Here is a 20,689-nt window from a genome sequence, read left to right on the forward strand (position 1 = left end):
GTTCTAGAGGTTCTGTGTGTGAGACAGCGGTTCTATGAAGACGTTCTGTGTGCGAGACGGCGGTTCTATGAAGACGTTCTGTGTGTGAGACGGCGGTTCTATGAGGACGTTCTGTGTGTGAGACGGCGGTTCTATGAGGACGTTCTGTGTGTGAGACGGCGGTTCTATGAAGACGTTCTGTGTGTGAGACGGCGGTTCTATGAGGACGTTCTGTGTGTGAGACGGCGGGTCTATGAAGACGTTCTGTGTGTGAGACGGCGGTTCTATGAGGACGTTCTGTGTGTGAGACGGCGGTTCTATGAGGACGTTCTGTGTGTGAGACAGCGGTTCTATGAAGACGTTCTGTGTGTGAGACGGCGCTTCTATGAGGACATTCTGTGTGTGAGACGGCGGTTCTATGAGGACGTTCTGTGTGTGAGACGGCGGTTCTATGAGGACGTTCTGTGTGTGAGACGGCGGTTCTATGAGGACGTTCTGTGTGTGAGACGGCGGTTCTATGAGGACGTTCTGTATGTGAGACGGCGGTTCTATGAGGACGTTCTGTGTGTGAGACGGCGGTTCTATGAGGACGTTCTGTGTGTGAGACGGCGGTTCTATGAAGACGTTCTGTGTGTGAGACGGCGGTTCTATGAGGACGTTCTGTGTGTGAGACGGCGGGTCTATGAAGACGTTCTGTGTGTGAGACGGCGGTTCTATGAGGACGTTCTGTGTGTGAGACGGCGGTTCTATGAGGACGTTCTGTGTGTGAGACAGCGGTTCTATGAAGACGTTCTGTGTGTGAGACGGCGCTTCTATGAGGACATTCTGTGTGTGAGACGGCGGTTCTATGAGGACGTTCTGTGTGTGAGACGGCGGTTCTATGAGGACGTTCTGTGTGTGAGACGGCGGTTCTATGAGGACGTTCTGTGTGTGAGACGGCGGTTCTATGAGGACGTTCTGTGTGTGAGACGGCGGTTCTATGAGGACGTTCTGTGTGTGAGACGGCGGTTCTATGAGGACGTTCTGTGTGTGAGACGGCGGTTCTATGAGGACGTTCTGTGTGTGAGACGGCGGTTCTATGAGGACGTTCTGTGTGTGAGACGGCGGTTCTATGAGGACGTTCTGTGTGTGAGACGGCGGTTCTATGAGGACGTTCTGTGTGTGAGACGGCGGTTCTATGAGGACGTTCTGTGTGTGAGACGGCGGTTCTATGAGGACGTTCTGTGTGTGAGACGGCGGTTCTATGAGGACGTTCTGTGTGTGAGACAGCGGTTCTATGAGGACGTTCTGTGTGTGAGACGGCGGTTCTATGAGGACGTTCTGTGTGTGAGCGGGCGGTTCTATGAGGACGTTCCACTCTGGGAGGTGCAGCAGTGAAACCGGAGCTCTCTGTGTGGAGACTGAAACTCGACTCCTGCAGAACGTCACTTTAGAAAGTGGAAGAGAAACTTTCTGTTTGCAGTTAGAACCAAAACACACAGAACCCAAAGGTTCTCCCATGTTCTGCTGAAGGAAAATAAGACAGGAAGGAAGGAAGGAAGAAAGGAAAGAAGGAAGGAAGGAAGGAAAGAAGGAAGGAAGGAAAATAAGACAGGAAGGAAGGAAGGAAGGAAGGAAGGAAGGAAATAAGAAGGGAAGGAAGGAAAGACAGGCAAAAAGAAGGAGGAAAGAAAGGGAGGAAGGACAGATGGAAGGAAGGAAGGAAGGACAGAAGGAAGAAAAGTAGGAAGGACAGAAGGAAGAAAGGTAAGAAGGAAGGAAGGAAAGAAGGAAGGAGGGAAGGAAGGAAATAAGAAGGGAAGGAAGGAAAGACAGGCAAAAAGAAGGAGGAAAGAAAGGGAGGAAGGACAGATGGAAGGAAGGAAGGAAGGACAGAAGGAAGAAAAGTAGGAAGGACAGAAGGGAAAGGTAAGAAGGAAGGAAGGAAAGAAGGAAGGAGGGAAGGAAGGAAGGAAGAAGGGAAGGAAGGAAAGACAGGCAAAAGTAAGGAGGGAAGAAAGGGAGGAAGGACAGAAGGAAGAAAGGGAGGAAGAAAGGACAGAAGGATGGAAGGTAGGAGGGAGTGAGGGAGAAAGGAAAAAGGGAAGGAAGGAAGGACAGATGGAAGGAAGGAAGAAGGGAAGGTAGGAAGGAGGAAGGAAGGAAGGAAGGAAGGACTCACCTCCTTCTCACTGATGAACAGCTGTTCTCCTCTGAGAACCAGGAAGCGGTTCTTCCAGATCTCTCTGAAGACCCCCTTCCTGCAGAACTTCCGGATCCAGCCGGCTTTATCGGGCTGCTGCGGCGCCGAGTCCTGCGGACCCTGAAACAGGAAACAGGAAGCTGTCAGAGCAGGTGAGGACAGGTGAGCTCAAGGTAAAAAGTGACATGAAATAATTTAATAAAATAAAATGAAGTTTAAGTGACAGTGTGTGTGTGTGTGTGTGTGTGTGTGTGTGTGTGTGTGTGCGCGTCTGTGTGTGTGTGTGTGTGTGTGTGTGTCTCTATGTGTGTCTATGTGTGTGTGTGTGTGTGTGTGTGTGTGTGTGTGTGTGCACGTCTGTGTGTGTGTGTCTATGTATGTGTGTGTGTGTGTGTCTATGTGTGTGTGTGTGTGTGTGTGTGTGTGTGTGTGTGTGTGTGTGAGTGTGTGTGTCTATGTGTGTAGCCAAATAATCTGGACTTTAGGGGGCAAACGTGGTTTGGCATGGTACGATGTGCGCTAAATGAGCAGCGTCAGAGTAGCCGCGGGAGGGGTTGCATGCAATCGCTTTATTTTAAATAAATACTGTTAATTAAATTATTTAACAATTTAACAGTTGTAGTACTTTTACTTTTACTTAAGTAGACATCTGACCGTAGTACTTTTACTTTTACTTAAGTAGACATCTGACCGTAGTACTTTTACTCAAGTAGACATCTGACCGTAGTACTTTTACTCAAGTAGACATCTGACCGTAGTACTTTTACTTCAGTAGACATCTGACCGTAGTACTTTTACTTAAGTAGACATCTGACCGTAGTACTTTTACTTCAGTAGACATCTGACCGTAGTACTTTTACTCAAGTAGACATCTGACCGTAGTACTTTTACTTAAGTAGACATCTGACCGTAGTACTTTTACTTCAGTAGACATCTGACCGTAGTACTTTTACTCAAGTAGACATCTGACCGTAGTACTTTTACTTAAGTAGACATCTGACCGTAGTACTTTTACTCAAGTAGACATCTGACCGTAGTACTTTTACTTCAGTAGACATCTGACCGTAGTACTTTTACTCAAGTAGACATCTGACCGTAGTACTTTTACTTCAGTAGACATCTGACCGTAGTACTTTTACTCAAGTAGACATCTGACCGTAGTACTTTTACTTCAGTAGACATCTGACCGTAGTACTTTTACTTGAGTAGACATCTGACCGTAGTACTTTTACTTAAGTAGACATCTGACCGTAGTACTTTTACTCAAGTAGACATCTGACCGTAGTACTTTTACTTCAGTAGACATCTGACCGTAGTACTTTTACTTGAGTAGACATCTGACCGTAGTACTTTTACTTAAGTAGACATCTGACCGTAGTACTTTTACTTGTACTTGAGTAAAATTTAGCAAGGGGTATCTGTACTGTTACTCAAGTAAGGAAGCTGTGTACTCTGTCCGCCTCTGAAGACAGGCAAAAGGAAGGAGGGAAGAAAGGGAGGAAGGAAGGAATGAATGAAAGAAGCTTTAACATTCAAATCCTGATTCAAATGTGCTTTACAGGCTCCAGTGTCACTAGAACACAAGAACACTAGAACACAAGAACACAAGAACACTAGAACACAAGAACACAAGAACACAAGAACACTGTTAATGAAACTAGTGATGAAGCTGCTGCTGAAAGAAAAGAGGAAGAGAGAGACAGAGATGACCAAACTGTCAGACAGGAAGTTAAAAGCAGATGTGGTCAGTGCGTGTGCGTGCGTGTGTGTCTGACAGAGAGAGAGAGAGAGAGAGAGAGAGAGAGAGAGAGAGAGAGAGAGAGTCTATTAAAGTTTTAATTAATTTTTATTTATTTAATATTTAACCAAAACGCCGTTATTTTGAAAAAAAACGGACGCAGACTGTTGCCCCTTCAGAATAAAAGTCTGAGAGTAATTTGGGCTTTTGGGCTTTTGTTCCTCGCGCTCCGGTTTACCGTTTCAGCGTCAGCGGCCCGGGACAGCAGCCGGTAAAACTCACCCGTGTGTCAGAGCTGCTCTTCTTCATGTTGGCTGGAGCTGGAGGACCGATGCTTGCTCCGTTCACTCCCCGGAAAACAGCTGCCGCCCGGCGGATAGAAAGCTGTGAAAGTCCCGCAGAGAGGACCGGAGCCTCCGCCTCAAGCTCCCCGCTCCTCAGTGTCTGCTGCTCGGTCTGACTCTGCGCGTGAGCCGGTGTCCGGTTACTCCCCCTCCTCCCCCCCCTCCATCTCATCTCCTCCTCCTCCACCACATAGCCCCCCCCCCCACCCACGCGACTCCCCGCTGGCTCAGCGGCTCCTCGGCAGAACCGCTGCGCCCCCTACCGGCCATGAAGTGGACATGCACAGAATTGTGTGTGTGTGTGTGTGTGTGTGTGTGTGTGTGTGTGTCTCACCTCTGTGTGTGTGTGTGTGTGTGTGTGTGTGTCTCACCTCTGTGTGTGTGTATGTGTGTGTGTGTGTGTATGTGTGTGTGTCTCACCTCTGTGTGTGTATGTGTGTGTGTGTGTGTGTTGTGTGTAGTATTATGGGGTGTATCCAGTACTGTTGTGTGATTCCCTGAGTGGGGGGGGGGGGGGGGGGGGGGGGCGATGGAGGGGTGATGGGGCAGGCTGTGGTGAGGGGGGGTGATGGGGGGGGGGGGGGCGGTCAGTGGTGATGGAAGGGTGATGGGGGGGTCTGTGGTGAGGGGGGGTGATGGGGGGGGGGGCGGTCTGTGATGAACAAGCTAACCTGTTCCAGAGTAAATCACCATGGTAACTGATGTTAAACGGCTAACCTGCTGGGGTGATGGGGGGGGGGGTCTGTGGTGATGGGGGGGCGGTGGGGGGGGTGAGGGTTATTGGGGGGGGGTCTGTGGTGATGGGGGGGGGGGGGGGTGAGGGTGATTGGGGGGGGGGTCTGGATCAGTGTAATCTGGATGTTTGCTGTTTGATCTGATCTGGAATCAGTTTCACCAAGAAGAGGTCAGCAAAGTGGGTCAGAGATTATCTACACACACACTATAACACACACACTATAAAACACACACACACACACACACACACACACACACACACACACTATAAAACACACACACACACACTATAAAACACACACACACACACACACACTATAAAACACACACACACACACACACACACACACACACACACTATAACACACACACTATAAAACACACACACACACACACACACACACACACACACTATAAAACACACACACACACACTATAAAACACACACACACACACACACACTATAAAACACACACACACACACACACACACACACACACACTATAAAACACACACACACACACACACTATAAAACTTCCCCCAGGGAACTTGAAGGGAACATGGAGGGAACATGGAGGGAACATTAAGGGAACACGAAGGGAACTTGAAGGGAACATGGAGGGAAGATGAAGGGAACATGTAGGGAACATGAAGGGAACTTGAAGGGAATATAAAGGGAACTTGAAGGGAAGATGGAGGGAACATGGAGGGAAGATGAAGGGAACATGGAGGGAACATGGAGGGAACATGGAGGGAAGATGAAGGGAACATGGAGGGAACATGGAGGGAACATTAAGGGAACACGAAGGGAACTTGAAGGGAACATGGAGGGAAGATGAAGGGAACATGGAGGGAACATGAAGGGAACTTGAAGGGAACTTGAAGGGAACATGAAGGGAACATGGAGGGAACATAGAGGGAACATGCAGGGAACTTGAAGGGAACATGCAGGGAACATGGAGGGAACATGAAGGGAACATGGAGGGAACATGAAGGGAACTTGAAGGGAACTTGAAGGGAAGATGAAGGGAACATGGAGGGAAGATGAAGGGAACATGGAGGGAACATGGAGGGAACATGGAGGGAAGATGAAGGGAACATGGAGGGAACATGAAGGGAACATGGAGGGAACATGAAGGGAACATGGAGGGAACATGAAGGGAACATGGAGGGAACATGGAGGGAACATGAAGGGAACATTGAGGGAACATGGAGGTAACTTGGAGGGAACATGGAGGGAACATGAAGGGAACATGGAGGGAACATGAAGGGAACATGGAGGGAACATGGAGGGAACATTAAGAGAACATGAAGGGAACATTGAGGGAACATGGAGGTAACTTGGAGGGAACATGGAGTGAACTTGAAGGGAACATGAAGGGAACATGGAGGGAACATGAAGGGAACTAGGAGGGAACATGAAGAGAACTTAAAGGGAACATGAAGGGAACATGAAGGGAACTTGAAGGGAACATGGAGGGAACATGGAGGGAACATTAAGAGAACATGAAGGGAACATTGAGGGAACATGGAGGTAACTTGGAGGGAACATGGAGGGAACTTGAAGGGAACATGAAGGGAACATGGAGGGAACATTAAGGGAACATGAAGGGAACACGTTTTTGATAGAAACTGAATCTGGAAACCAAAAAAAACTTGAAATCTGAAACTTTATTTAAACTTTGAACACATCTGTGACATCACTGCGTGTCGACCAATCAGGCTCCTCTAAACAGCAACACGAGTTTATTCACAGTTTATTTTAAAGTGACGAGTTTCGATCCGATAATTATTCATTAAATTATTTAAACTAACGAACCGACTGACATACAGCCTCTCGCTCTGTCACTTCCTGTCTCCATCAGGGCTGAGGTCAGAGGTCAACACGTGTCCTTTAATCCGACCAATCGTGCGCTCTCCTCCCACAGCTTCCTCGCCACTGCGTCGTCCCGCCCCTCCGGAGCCACTTCCTTCTCCTCGCAGTCACTGAGAAAACAGCCAATCAGGTATCAGCTTTAATATCTGCCGTTTTTCATTCATTCTTTTTCAGTTCTGAACCACACACACACACACATTCCTGTTTTACTACCTGGTAGGGACCCTGACTGGGAAACTCACATAAACCTGAAACCTGAATGTTGCCCCCCCCCTCGTTGGGACCCGTAATGCTAACGGCTATTAGCATACAGTTCACATCACTGTTAGCTACAGTACAATTCATATTCAGTATTTGAACAAATGTTGGATTGAAAACCAGGGGGCTAATCGCTAAGCTAATATGCTAATATACACACTTGGTCAGGAAAAGGTCCCCACACTGCAGTACCGTGTGTAACACACACACACAGTAAAACACACACACACACAGAAACACACACTCTCACACACACACAGTAATACACACTCTCACACACACACAGTAACACACACTCTCTCACACACACAGTAACACACACTCACACACACACACACACACATAGTAACACACAGTAACACACACACACACACAGTAACACACACACACAGTAACACACACACACACCCACACACACACAGTAACACACACCCACACACAGATAGTAACACACAGTAACACACACACACACACAGTAACACACACACACACACACACACACACACACACAGTAACACACACAGTCAGGAAAACCAACCTTGTGGGGACCGGGCCTATCAGGAGGCTGTTTGCTATTGATTCCAATGCTCGTTCCCATGGAAACCAGGAGTCGGTCCCCACCAGGATAGAAAAACAAACAAACACACACACACACACACACAGTAACACACACCTGAAGTAGCGTCCTGACTGGCCGTCCAGCCCAGGTGTGAGGGCGCAGTGCAGCGTGGTCTGGCACCCTTGGGTGGGGGTCTTCATGAGCATGACGGAGGGGAGGCTGAGCAGCGCTCCGAGCAGCGGGAACCAGCCGGTCACATGACGACCCAACTCCGTCCGGATCACACCCGGGTGGAGACAGAAGGAGGACACGCCTGAGCCTGCGGGGGGTGAGTGTGTGTTACTGTGTGTGTGTTACTGTGTGTGTGTTACTGTTTGTGTTAGTGTGTGTGTGTGTGTGTGTGTGTGTGTGTGTGTGTGTGTGTGTGTGTGTGTGTGAGTGTGTTACTGTGTGTGTGTGTGTATGTTACTGTGTGTGTGTGTTACTGTGTGTGTTACTGTGTTACTGTGTGTGTGTGTGTGTGTGTGTGTGTGTGTGTGTGTGTGTGTGTGTGTGTTACTGTGTGTGTGTGTGTGTGTGTGTTACTGTGTTACTGTGTGTGTGTGTGTTACTGTGTTACTGTGTGTGTTACTGTGTTATTGTGTGTGTGTGTGTTACTGTGTTACTTTGTGTGTGTGTGCGTGTGTGTGTGTGTGTGTTACTGTGTGTGTCTGTGTGTGTGTGTTACTGTGTGTGTGTGTGTGTGTGTGTGTGTTACTGTGTGTGTGTTACCATGGAGACGGCGTGCCAGCTCCCTGGAGAACAGGACATTAGCCAGCTTGCTCTGTCTGTAGCTCTGCAGAGAAGAATACGGACGCTTGTCGAAGAAGAGGTCGTCAAAGTCGATCCGACCTGCAGAAAGGTCAGAGGTCAGAGGTTAGGGGTCAGGGCTCACAGGGGTCAGAGGTTAGAGGTTAGGGGTCAGGGCTCACAGAGGTTAGAGGTTAGAGATTAGGGGTCAGGGCTCACAGGGGTCAGAGGTTAGAGATTAGGGGTCAGGGCTCACAGGGGTCAGAGGTTAGAGGTTAGGGGTCAGGGCACACAGGGGTCAGAGGTCAGGGGTCAGATGTCAGGGGTCAGAGGTTAGGTGTCAGGTGTCAGAGGTCAGGGGTCAGGGGTCAGAGGTCAAGGGTCAGGGGTCGTACCTCCGCGGTGGGCGATGGACGACACCGTGACCACACGGCTGGGGGCGGAGCTCTTCAGTTTGGGCACCAGCAGATTGGTCAACAGGAAGTGACCCAGATGATTGACAGCCAGCTGAGTCTCAAAACCATCTTCAGTCAACCACTTAGGACACATCATCACCCCTGAGAGAGAGAGAGACAGGTGGAGAGAGAGACAGGTGGAGAGAGAGACAGGGGGAGAGAGAGAGAGACAGGTGGAGAGAGAGAGAGACAGGTGGAGAGAGAGAGAGACAGGTGGAGAGAGAGACAGGTGGAGAGAGAGACAGGTGGAGAGAGAGACAGGGGGAGAGAGAGAGAGACAGGTGGAGAGAGAGAGACAAGTGGAGAGAGAGGAGAGAGAGAGAGAGAGACAGGTGAGCAGGCAGACAGGTGGAGAGAGAGAGAGACAGGTGGGGAGAGAGAGACAGGTGGAGAGAGAGACAGGTGGAGAGAGATACAGGTAGAGAGAGAGACAGGTGGAGAGAGAGACAGGTAGAGAGAGAGAGAGACAGGTGGAGAGAGAGACAGGTAGAGAGAGAGACAGGTGAGCAGACAGACAGACGAGCAGACAGACAGGTGAGGAGACAGACAGTTGAGGAGACAGACAGACAGACAGGTGAGGAGACAGACAGGTGAGCAGATACAGTAAAGTGAGGAGACAGACAGGTGAGCAGACAGACAGACAGGTGAGCAGACAGACAGGTGTGGAGACAGACAGGTGTGGAGACAGACAGGTGAGCAGATACAGACAAGTGAGGAGACAGACAGGTGAGCAGACAGACAGACGAGCAGACAGACAGGTGAGGAGACAGACAGTTGAGGAGACAGACAGACGAGCAGACAGACAGGTGAGCAGACAGACAGACAGGTGAGGAGACAGACAGGTGAGCAGACAGGTGAGCAGATACAGTAAAGTGAGGAGACAGACAGACAGTTGAACAGACAGACAGACAGACAGACAGACAGACAGGTGAGCAGACAGACAGGTACCAGCGTTATTGATCAGGATGTCCAGTCTGTCTTCACTCTCGATGAATTCTTTAGCGAACGTCGAGACGGAGAGCAGCGACGCTAGGTCCAGATGTCGGATCACCACGTTCCCGTTTCCTGTCGACTTACGAATTTCCTCCGCCGCTAACTCCGCCCGGGCCAGGTCCCTGCACGCCATCACCACCCGGGCCCCTGCAACAACAAACCAAACGCACCCATCACCACCCGGGCCCCTGCAACAACAAACCAAACGCACCAGTCACCACCCGTCACCACCCGGGCCCCTGCAACAACAAACCAAACGCACCCATCACCACCCGTCACCACCCGTCACCACCCGGGCCCCTGCAACAACAAACCAAACGCACCCGTCACCACCCGACACCACCCGGGCCCCTGCAACAACAAACCAAACGCACCCGTCACCACCCATCACCACCCGGGCCCCTGCAACAACAAACCAAACGCACCCGTCACCACCCGGGCCCCTGCAACAACAAACCAAACGCACCCATCACCACCCGGGCCCCTGCAACAACAAACCAAACGCACCCGTCACCACCCGGGCCCCTGCAACAACAAACCAAACGCACCCATCACCACCCGGGCCCCTGCAACAACAAACCAAACGCACCTGTCACCACCCGTCACCACCCGGGCCCCTGCAACAACAAACCAAACGCACCCGTCACCACCCGTCACCACCCGGGCCCCTGCAACAACAAACCAAACGCACCCGTCACCACCCAGGCCCCTGCAACAACAAACCAAACGCACCAGTCACTGTTGCAGGGGCCCGGGTGGTGACGGGTGCGTTTGATTCGACTCACACTGTAACAGGAAGTATTAATCCTGTAATCAGCTCAGAGGTTTACAGAGCGTCACAGCGACCTCTGACCTCATCATGCTCTAAGTGTGTGTGTGTGTGTGTGTGTCTGTCTATGTGTGTGTGTGTGTGTGTGTGTGTTTCTTCTCAAGGAAGTGGGGAAAGAAGGAAATGAGGAAGGAATGTAGGCAGGGAGGAAAAGAGGGAGGAAGGATGGAACGAAATGAGGAAGGAAAGAAGGAAGGAAGGAAGGAAGGAAGGAAGAGAGGAAAAGAGGGAGGAAAGAAGGAAGGAAGAAAATAAAGAAGGAAAGAAGGAAGGAAGGAAGGAAGGAAAGAAGGAAGGAAATAAAGAAGGAAAGAAGGAAGGAAGGGAGGAAGGAAAGGAGGGAGGAAAGAAGGAAGGAAAGATGGAGGAAAAGAGGAAGGAAGGAAAGAAGGAAGTAAGAAGAGAGGAAAGAAGGAAGGAAGGAAAGGAAGTAAGGAGAGAAGGAAGGAAGTGAGTATACCTCTGCGTGCCAGGTCTTTGCTGGTCTCTCTGAGGAAGGAAGGAAGGAAGGAAGGAAGGAAGGAGAGAAGGAAGGAAGGAAGGAAGGAAAGGAAGTAAGGAGAGAAGGAAAGAAGTGAGTATACCTCTGCGTGCCAGGTCTTTGCTGGTCTCTCTGAGGAAGGAAGGAAGTAACGAAGGTTGGAAGGAAGGAAGGAAGTAAGGAAGTAAGGAAGGAAGGTAGGAAGGAAGGAAAGGAAGGAAGGAGAGAAGGAAGGAAGTGAGTATACCTCTGTGTGCCAGGTCTTTGCTGGTCTCTCTGAGGAAGGAAGGAAATAACGAAGGTTGGAAGGAAGTAAGGAAGTAAGGAAGTAAGGAAGGAAGGTAGGAAGGAAGGAAAGGAAGTAAGGAGAGAAGGAAGGAAGTGAGTATACCTCTGCGTGCCCGGTCTTTGCTGGTCTCTCTGCCGATGCCGGTGGGAGGAAGGGAGGAAGGAAGGAAGGAAGGAAGGAAGGAAGGAAAGAGAGAAGGAAGTAAGTGAGGAAGGAAGGAAGGAAGGAAGGAAAGAAAGAAGGATTGAAGGAAGGAAAGAAGGAAAGAAGGAAGGAAGGAAGCAAAGAAGGAAATGAGGAAGGAAAGAAGGAAGGGAGGAAAGAGGAAAAGAGTTAGGAAGGAAGTGGGGAAAGAAGGAAATGAGGAAGGAACGAAGGAAGGGAGGAAAAGAGGGAGGGAAGGAAGGAAGTAACGAAGGAAGGAAGAAAGGAGGAAAAGAGGAAGGAAGTAAGGAGAGAAGGAAGGAAGTGAGGAACAGTCAAAAGAGATGGGGTCAATTTGCATATAATGGAAGGAAAGGAGGGAGGAAAGAAGGAAGGAAGGAAGGAAGGAAGGAAGAAAGGAAAGGAGGGAGGAAACAAGGAAGGAAGGAAAGGAAGGAAGGAAAGGAAGGAAGGAAAGGAAGTAAGGAAGGAAGGAAGGAATTGAGTATACCTCTGCGTGCCAGGTCTTTGCTGGTCTCTCTGCCGATGCCGGTGTTCGCTCCGGTGATCACGACCGTCTTCCCGTCCAGACGCACCGAGGTGTGACACACTCCTCCTGCTATCCACCTCCTCAGCACCGCCACACCTGCACACACACACACACACACACACACACACACACACACACACACACACACACACACACACACACACACACACACACACAGTCATGTTTACATCACTTGTGAGGACATTTCATTGTTGGGTCTTTAAACAGGAATGTTGAATCCTGATAATCAGCTTTAACTCTGTGTGTGTGTGTGTGTGTGTGTGTGTGTGTGTGTGTGTGTGTGTGTCTGTGTGTGTGTGTGTGTGTGTGTGTGTGTGTGTGTCAGTAGTTTCTTTCATCTTTACATCATTAACCCTCCTGTCGTCCTCCCGGGTCAAACTGACCCCATCTCTTTTTGACTGTTCCTCATTTCCTTCCATCCTTCCTTGCTTCCTTCCTCCCTCCTTTCCTTCCTTCCTTCCTTCCTTCCTTCCTTCCTTCCTTCTCTCCTTACTTCCTTCCTCTTTTTCCTACCTCCCTACCTCCTTACTCTTTTCCTTACCTCCCTCGAGTCAAGGAAGGAAGGGAGGACGAAGGAAGGAAAGGAGGAAGGAAAGGAAGGAATGAAGCAGGAAGGGAGGAAAGAAGGAAAGAAGGACAGAGGAAAGAAGGAAGGAGGGGAGGAGGAAGGAAGGAAAGAAGGACTGAGCAAAGAAGGACAGAGGAAAGCAGGACAGGGGATAGAAGGAAGGAGGGAAGGACGAAGGAAGGAAAGAAGGACAGAGGAAAGAAGGAAGGAGGGGAGGAGGAAGGAAGGAAAGAAGGACAGAGGAAAGAAGGAAGGAGGGGAGGAGGAAGGAAGGAAAGAAGGACATAGGAAAGAAGGAAGGAGGGAAGAAAAAGGGAGGGAGGAAGGAAGGACAGAAGGAAGGAAGAAAAGATGATGGAGGGAGGAAAGAAGGAAGGGAGAAAAGAGAGAGGAAGGAAAGACAGAGAAAAGGAAGTGAGGAAAGAAGGAAGGAAAGGAGGAAGGAAGGAGAGAAGAACAGAGAGAAGGAAGGGAGGAAAGGAAAGTAGGAAGAGAGGGAGGAAGGAAAGGAAGGAATGAAGCAGGAAGGAAGGGAGGAAAGAAGGAAAGAAGGACAGAGGAAAGAAGGAAGGAAGGAAGGAAGGAAGGAAGGAAGGATGGAAGGAAGGAAGGAAGGAAGGAAGGAAGGAAGGGAGGAAGGAAAGGAAGGAAGGAAGGAAAGAGGATGGAAAGAAAGAGAGAAGGAGGGAGGGAGGAAGGAAGGAAGGAAGGAAGGAAGGAAGGAAGGAAGGAAGGGAGGGAGGAAGGAAGGGAGGGAGGAAGGGAGGGAGGAAGGAAGGAAGGAAGGAAGGAAGGAAGGAAGGAAGGAAGGAAGGAAGGGGGGAAAGAAGGAACAGTCAAAACCAGTTACTAACGGCGTTACTTTTTTCAGTAACCCAACTTTGCTCTCAGCCACAAAAGAAGGGAGGGGCGGGACAACAGTGATGATGATTGGTTAACACACACAAACTAGCAGAAGCTGCAGCATGGCGAGTTGGGAGGAAAGAAGGACAGGGGAAAGAAGAAAGGAGGGAAGGAGGAAGGAAGGAAAGAAGGACAGAGGAAAGAAGGAAGGAGGGGAGGAGGAAGGAAGGAAAGAAGGACAGAGGAAAGAAGGAAGGAGGGGAGGAGGAAGGAAGGAAAGAAGGACATAGGAAAGAAGGAAGGAGGGAAGAAAAAGGGAGGGAGGAAGGAAGGACAGAAGGAAGGAAGAAAAGATGATGGAGGGAGGAAAGAAGGAAGGGAGAAAAGAGAGAGGAAGGAAAGACAGAGAAAAGGAAGTGAGGAAAGAAGGAAGGAAAGGAGGAAGGAAGGAGAGAAGAACAGAGAGAAGGAAGGGAGGAAAGGAAAGAAGGAAGAGAGGGAGGAAGGAAAGGAAGGAATGAAGCAGGAAGGAAGGGAGGAAAGAAGGAAAGAAGGACAGAGGAAAGAAGGAAGGAAGGAAGGAAGGAAGGAAGGAAGGATGGAAGGAAGGAAGGAAGGAAGGAAGGAAGGAAGGAAGGAAGGGAGGAAGGAAAGGAAGGAAGGAAGGAAAGAGGATGGAAAGAAAGAGAGAAGGAGGGAGGGAGGAAGGAAGGAAGGAAGGAAGGAAGGAAGGAAGGAAGGGAGGGAGGAAGGAAGGGAGGGAGGAAGGAAGGGAGGGAGGAAGGGAGGGAGGAAGGAAGGAAGGAAGGAAGGAAGGAAGGAAGGAAGGAAGGAAGGGGGGAAAGAAGGAACAGTCAAAACCAGTTACTAACGGCGTTACTTTTTTCAGTAACCCAACTTTGCTCTCAGCCACAAAAGAAGGGAGGGGCGGGACAACAGTGATGATGATTGGTTAACACACACAAACTAGCAGAAGCTGCAGCATGGCGAGTTGGGAGGAAAGAAGGACAGGGGAAAGAAGAAAGGAGGGAAGGAGGAAGGAAGGAAAGAAGGACAGAGGAAAGAAGGAAGGAGGGGAGGAGGAAGGAAGGAAAGAAGGACAGAGGAAAGAAGGAAGGAGGGGAGGAGGAAGGAAGGAAAGAAGGACATAGGAAAGAAGGAAGGAGGGAAGAAAAAGGGAGGGAGGAAGGAAGGACAGAAGGAAGGAAGAAAAGATGATGGAGGGAGGAAAGAAGGAAGGGAGAAAAGAGAGAGGAAGGAAAGACAGAGAAAAGGAAGTGAGGAAAGAAGGAAGGAAAGGAGGAAGGAAGGAGAGAAGAACAGAGAGAAGGAAGGGAGGAAAGGAAAGAAGGAAGAGAGGGAGGAAGGAAAGGAAGGAATGAAGCAGGAAGGAAGGGAGGAAAGAAGGAAAGAAGGACAGAGGAAAGAAGGAAGGAAGGAAGGAAGGAAGGAAGGATGGAAGGAAGGAAGGAAGGAAGGAAGGAAGGAAGGAAGGAAGGGAGGAAGGAAAGGAAGGAAGGAAGGAAAGAGGATGGAAAGAAAGAGAGAAGGAGGGAGGGAGGAAGGAAGGAAGGAAGGAAGGAAGGAAGGAAGGAAGGGAGGGAGGAAGGAAGGGAGGGAGGAAGGAAGGAAGGAAGGAAGGAAGGAAGGAAGGAAGGGGGGAAAGAAGGAACAGTCAAAACCAGTTACTAACGGCGTTACTTTTTTCAGTAACCCAACTTTGCTCTCAGCCACAAAAGAAGGGAGGGGCGGGACAACAGTGATGATGATTGGTTAACACACACAAACTAGCAGAAGCTGCAGCATGGCGAGTTGGGAGGAAAGAAGGACAGGGGAAAGAAGAAAGGAGGGAAGGAGGAAGGAAGGAAAGAAGGACAGAGGAAAGAAGGAAGGAGGGGAGGAGGAAGGAAGGAAAGAAGGACAGAGGAAAGAAGGAAGGAGGGGAGGAGGAAGGAAGGAAAGAAGGACATAGGAAAGAAGGAAGGAGGGAAGAAAAAGGGAGGGAGGAAGGAAGGACAGAAGGAAGGAAGAAAAGATGATGGAGGGAGGAAAGAAGGAAGGGAGAAAAAGAGAGAGGAAGGAAAGACAGAGAAAAGGAAGTGAGGAAAGAAGGAAGGAAAGGAGGAAGGAAGGAGAGAAGAACAGAGAGAAGGAAGGGAGGAAAGGAAAGAAGGAAGAGAGGGAGGAAGGAAAGGAAGGAATGAAGCAGGAAGGAAGGGAGGAAAGAAGGAAAGAAGGACAGAGGAAAGAAGGAAGGAAGGAAGGAAGGAAGGAAGGAAGGATGGAAGGAAGGAAGGAAGGAAGGAAGGAAGGAAGGAAGGAAGGGAGGAAGGAAAGGAAGGAAGGAAGGAAAGAGGATGGAAAGAAAGAGAGAAGGAGGGAGGGAGGAAGGAAGGAAGGAAGGAAGGAAGGAAGGAAGGAAGGGAGGGAGGAAGGAAGGGAGGGAGGAAGGAAGGGAGGGAGGAAGGGAGGGAGGAAGGAAGGAAGGAAGGAAGGAAGGAAGGAAGGGGGGAAAGAAGGAACAGTCAAAACCAGTTACTAACGGCGTTACTTTTTTCAGTAACCCAACTTTGCTCTCAGCCACAAAAGAAGGGAGGGGCGGGACAACAGTGATGATGATTGGTTAACACACACAAACTAGCAGAAGCTGCAGCATGGCGAGTTGGGAGGAAAGAAGGACAGGGGAAAGAAGAAAGGAGGGAAGGAGGAAGGAAGGAAAGAAGGACAGAGGAAAGAAGGAAGGAGGGGAGGAGGAAGGAAGGAAAGAAGGACAGAGGAAAGAAGGAAGGAGGGGAGGAGGAAGGAAGGAAAGAAGGACATAGGAAAGAAGGAAGGAGGGAAGAAAAAGGGAGGGAGGAAGGAAGGACAGAAGGAAGGAAGAAAAGATGATGGAGGGAGGAAAGAAGGAAGGGAGAAAAGAGAGAGGAAGGAAAGACAGAGAAAAGGAAGTGAGGAAAGAAGGAAGGAAAGGAGGAAGGAAGGAGAGAAGAACAGAGAGAAGGAAGGGAGGAAAGGAAAGAAGGAAGAGAGGGAGGAAGGAAAGGAAGGAATGAAGCAGGAAGGAAGGGAGGAAAGAAGGAAAGAAGGACAGAGGAAAGAAGGAAGGAAGGAAGGAAGGAAGGAAGGATGGAAGGAAGGAAGGAAGGAAGGAAGGAAGGAAGGAAGGAAGGGAGGAAGGAAAGGAAGGAAGGAAGGAAAGAGGATGGAAAGAAAGAGAGAAGGAGGGAGGGAGGAAGGAAGGAAGGAAGGAAGGAAGGAAGGAAGGAAGGGAGGGAGGAAGGAAGGGAGGGAGGAAGGGAGGGAGGAAGGAAGGAAGGAAGGAAGGAAGGAAGGAAGGAAGGGGGGAAAGAAGGAACAGTCAAAACCAGTTACTAACGGCGTTACTTTTTTCAGTAACCCAACTTTGCTCTCAGCCACAAAAGAAGGGAGGGGCGGGACAACAGTGATGATGATTGGTTAACACACACAAACTAGCAGAAGCTGCAGCATGGCGAGTTGGGAGGAAAGAAGGACAGGGGAAAGAAGAAAGGAGGGAAGGAGGAAGGAAGGAAAGAAAGACAGAGGAAAGAAGGAAGGAGGGGAGGAGGCAGGAAGGAAAGAAGGACAGAGGAAAGAAGGAAGGAGGGGAGGAGGAAGGAAGGAAAGAAGGACATAGGAAAGAAGGAAGGAGGGAAGAAAAAGGGAGGGAGGAAGGAAGGACAGAAGGAAGGAAGAAAAGATGATGGAGGGAGGAAAGAAGGAAGGGAGAAAAGAGAGAGGAAGGAAAGACAGAGAAAAGGAAGTGAGGAAAGAAGGAAGGAAAGGAGGAAGGAAGGAGAGAAGAACAGAGAGAAGGAAGGGAGGAAAGGAAAGAAGGAAGAGAGGGAGGAAGGAAAGGAAGGAATGAAGCAGGAAGGAAGGGAGGAGGAAAGAAGGAAAGAAGGACAGAGGAAAGAAGGAAGGAAGGAAGGAAGGAAGGAAGGAAGGAAGGAAGGATGGAAGGAAGGAAGGAAGGAAGGAAGGAAGGAAGGGAGGAAGGAAAGGAAGGAAGGAAGGAAAGAGGATGGAAAGAAAGAGAGAAGGAGGGAGGGAGGAAGGAAGGAAGGAAGGAAGGAAGGAAGGAAGGAAGGGAGGGAGGAAGGAAGGGAGGGAGGAAGGGAGGGAGGAAGGAAGGAAGGAAGGAAGGAAGGAAGGAAGGAAGGAAGGAAGGGGGGAAAGAAGGAACAGTCAAAACCAGTTACTAACGGCGTTACTTTTTTCAGTAACCCAACTTTGCTCTCAGCCACAAAAGAAGGGAGGGGCGGGACAACAGTGATGATGATTGGTTAACACACACAAACTAGCAGAAGCTGCAGCATGGCGAGTTGGGAGGAAAGAAGGACAGGGGAAAGAAGAAAGGAGGGAAGGAGGAAGGAAGGAAAGAAGGACAGAGGAAAGAAGGAAGGAGGGGAGGAGGAAGGAAGGAAAGAAGGACAGAGGAAAGAAGGAAGGAGGGGAGGAGGAAGGAAGGAAAGAAGGACATAGGAAAGAAGGAAGGAGGGAAGAAAAAGGGAGGGAGGAAGGAAGGACAGAAGGAAGGAAGAAAAGATGATGGAGGGAGGAAAGAAGGAAGGGAGAAAAGAGAGAGGAAGGAAAGACAGAGAAAAGGAAGTGAGGAAAGAAGGAAGGAAAGGAGGAAGGAAGGAGAGAAGAACAGAGAGAAGGAAGGGAGGAAAGGAAAGAAGGAAGAGAGGGAGGAAGGAAAGGAAGGAATGAAGCAGGAAGGAAGGGAGGAAAGAAGGAAAGAAGGACAGAGGAAAGAAGGAAGGAAGGAAGGAAGGAAGGAAGGATGGAAGGAAGGAAGGAAGGAAGGAAGGAAGGAGGGAGGGAGGGAGGAAGGAAGGAAGGAAGGAAAGAAGGAAGGGAGGAAGGAAAGGAAGGAAGGAAGGAAAGAGAGGATGGAAAGAAAGAGAGAAGGAGGGAGGGAGGAAGGAAGGAAGGAAGGAAGGAAGGAAGGAAGGGAGGGAGGAAGCAAGGGAGGGAGGAAGGGAGGGAGGAAGGAAGGAAGGAAGGAAGGAAGGAAGGAAGGGGGGAAAGAAGGAACAGTCAAAACCAGTTACTAACGGCGTTACTTTTTTCAGTAACCCAACTTTGCTCTCAGCCACAAAAGAAGGGAGGGGCGGGACAACAGTGATGATGATTGGTTAACACACACAAACTAGCAGAAGCTGCAGCATGGCGAGTTGGGAGGAAAGAAGGACAGGGGAAAGAAGAAAGGAGGGAAGGAGGAAGGAAGGAAAGAAGGACAGAGGAAAGAAGGAAGGAGGGGAGGAGGAAGGAAGGAAAGAAGGACAGAGGAAAGAAGGAAGGAGGGAAGAAGGAAGGACAAGAGGGAGGAAGGAATGAAGGAAGGAAAGGAAGGAAGGAGGGAGGGAGGAAAAGAGGAAGGGAGAAAGGAAGGAAAGAAGGACAGAGGAAAGAAGGAAAGGAGGAAGGAAAGGAATGAAGGAAGGAAAGAAGGACAGAGGAAAGAAGGAAGGGAGGAAGGAAAGGAAGGAAGGAAAGAGAGGATGGTACGAAAGAGAGAAGGAGGGAGGGAAGAAAAGAGGAAGGGAGAAAGGAAGGAAAGAAGGACAGAGGAAAGAAGGAAAGGAGGAAGGAAAGGAAGAAAGGAAGGAAAGAAGGAAGGAAGGAAAGAGAGGATTGAAAGAAAGAGAGAAGGAAGGAGGAAGGAAGGAAGGAAGGAAGGATGGAAGGAAGGAAGGAAGGAAGGAAGGAGGGAGGAGGGAAGGAAGGAAGGAAGGAAAGAGAGGATGGAAAGAAAGAGAGAAGGAGGAAGGAAGGAAGGAAGGAAGGAAAGAGAGGATGGAAAGAAAGAGAAGGAGGGAGGGAGGAAGGAAGGAAGGAAGGAAGGAAGGAAGGAAGGAAGGAAGGATGGAAAGAAGGAACAGTCAAAACCAGTTACTAACGGCCTTACTTTTTTCAGTAATGGGTAATGTAACTGAAGCTAATCTACTCAGTGAACCTGTTCTCATCCAACTTTGCTCTCAGCCACAAAAGAAGGGAGGGGCGGGACAACAGTGATGATGTTTGGTTAACACACACAAACTAGCAGAAGCTGCAGCATGGCGAGTTGGGAGGAAAAGGTTGTGTTTTTAAACAGGAAGTACAGACACTACTTTAATCTCCTTGAAGTAAATGGCAGGAACATACATGTGAAATGTACATTATGTATCAGAGTGTCCGTTACAAGCAACTCTAACCAAAACTTGTGGCCAAAAACACAGACATATTTATACTTTTAAAAAAACATATTATTATTTTTTAAAGTAACGCAATAGTTACTTTCCCTGGTAACTAGTTACTTTTATAATGGAGTAATTCAGTTACTAACTCAGTTACTTTTTGGGAGAAGTAACTGTAACTATAACTAATTACTTTTTAAAAGTAACGTGCCCAACACTGGTCAAAACAGATGGGGTCAGACGGGGTCAGTTTGACCCGGGAGGACGACAGGAAGGAACCAGAAGTAAAATCTTACAGATCAGAGTGACTCCCAGCAGAGCTCCAGCCTTCAGCAGCAGCCCCCCCCGGCCCTCCAGCACCTCCTGCACCTCGGGGTCCGAGGCACCAGCACCAGAACCGGCACCAGCACCGGCACCGGGCCACGGCAGCACCAGGAAGCCTCCTCCCGCAGCCTCAGCCTTCATCACAGCAGCTCAGAAACAGACTGCAGAGAGCCGGGCTGAGCAGTAGAGAGAGGGGGAGAGGGGAGGGGGGGAGGAAGGGGGGGGGGGGAGGGGGGGCAGATTAACTGAGATTAGGGGCAGATTATCCCCCACACTGCTGCTCTGAGGTCAGTTTATAACCAACAACCTGCAACTGTCAACTCTCCAGGGAACAAACAACCTGCCTCAGATCACATGTATAGATAGATGAGGAAAGGAAGGAAGGAAGGAAGGATAGACAGTTGGAAGGAAGGAAGAAAGGAAGGAAGAAAGGAAGGAAGGATAGACAGATGGAAGGAAGGAAGGAAGAAAGGAAAGAAGGAAGGAAGGAAGGGTTTGAGATAAGACACACACACAGTAACACATACA

At 49.6% G+C, this 20,689-nt stretch overlaps 2 protein-coding genes across 2 annotated transcripts in view; both read right to left on the reverse strand.

The window, feature by feature from the left end:
• Window positions 1–4,262, reverse strand: part of LOC128367063 (pleckstrin homology domain-containing family O member 1-like) — a 14,187-nt gene extending 9,925 nt beyond the window's left edge. The window contains 2 exon segments of the mRNA XM_053327864.1: window positions 2,141–2,281; window positions 4,182–4,262. Of these exon segments, the coding sequence (XP_053183839.1) occupies window positions 2,141–2,281; window positions 4,182–4,208 (168 nt within the window). The 5' untranslated portion in view covers window positions 4,209–4,262.
• A 2,597-nt stretch (window positions 4,263–6,859) lies between these two features.
• Window positions 6,860–20,302, reverse strand: si:dkey-23o4.6 (retinol dehydrogenase 12). The gene is made up of 7 exons (XM_053327848.1): window positions 20,134–20,302; window positions 12,164–12,298; window positions 9,865–10,056; window positions 8,857–9,018; window positions 8,444–8,563; window positions 7,787–7,991; window positions 6,860–6,965 (listed from the first exon to the last, which is right to left on the reverse strand). Exons 1-7 carry the CDS (start codon window positions 20,300–20,302, stop codon window positions 6,860–6,862), a joined length of 1,089 nt encoding a protein of 362 aa, XP_053183823.1.
• Between the last annotated feature and the right edge of the window lie 387 nt (window positions 20,303–20,689).

This window comes from Scomber japonicus, chromosome 10 (assembly GCF_027409825.1).
Source record: "Scomber japonicus isolate fScoJap1 chromosome 10, fScoJap1.pri, whole genome shotgun sequence".
NCBI classification, from domain to species: Eukaryota; Metazoa; Chordata; class Actinopteri; order Scombriformes; family Scombridae; genus Scomber; species Scomber japonicus.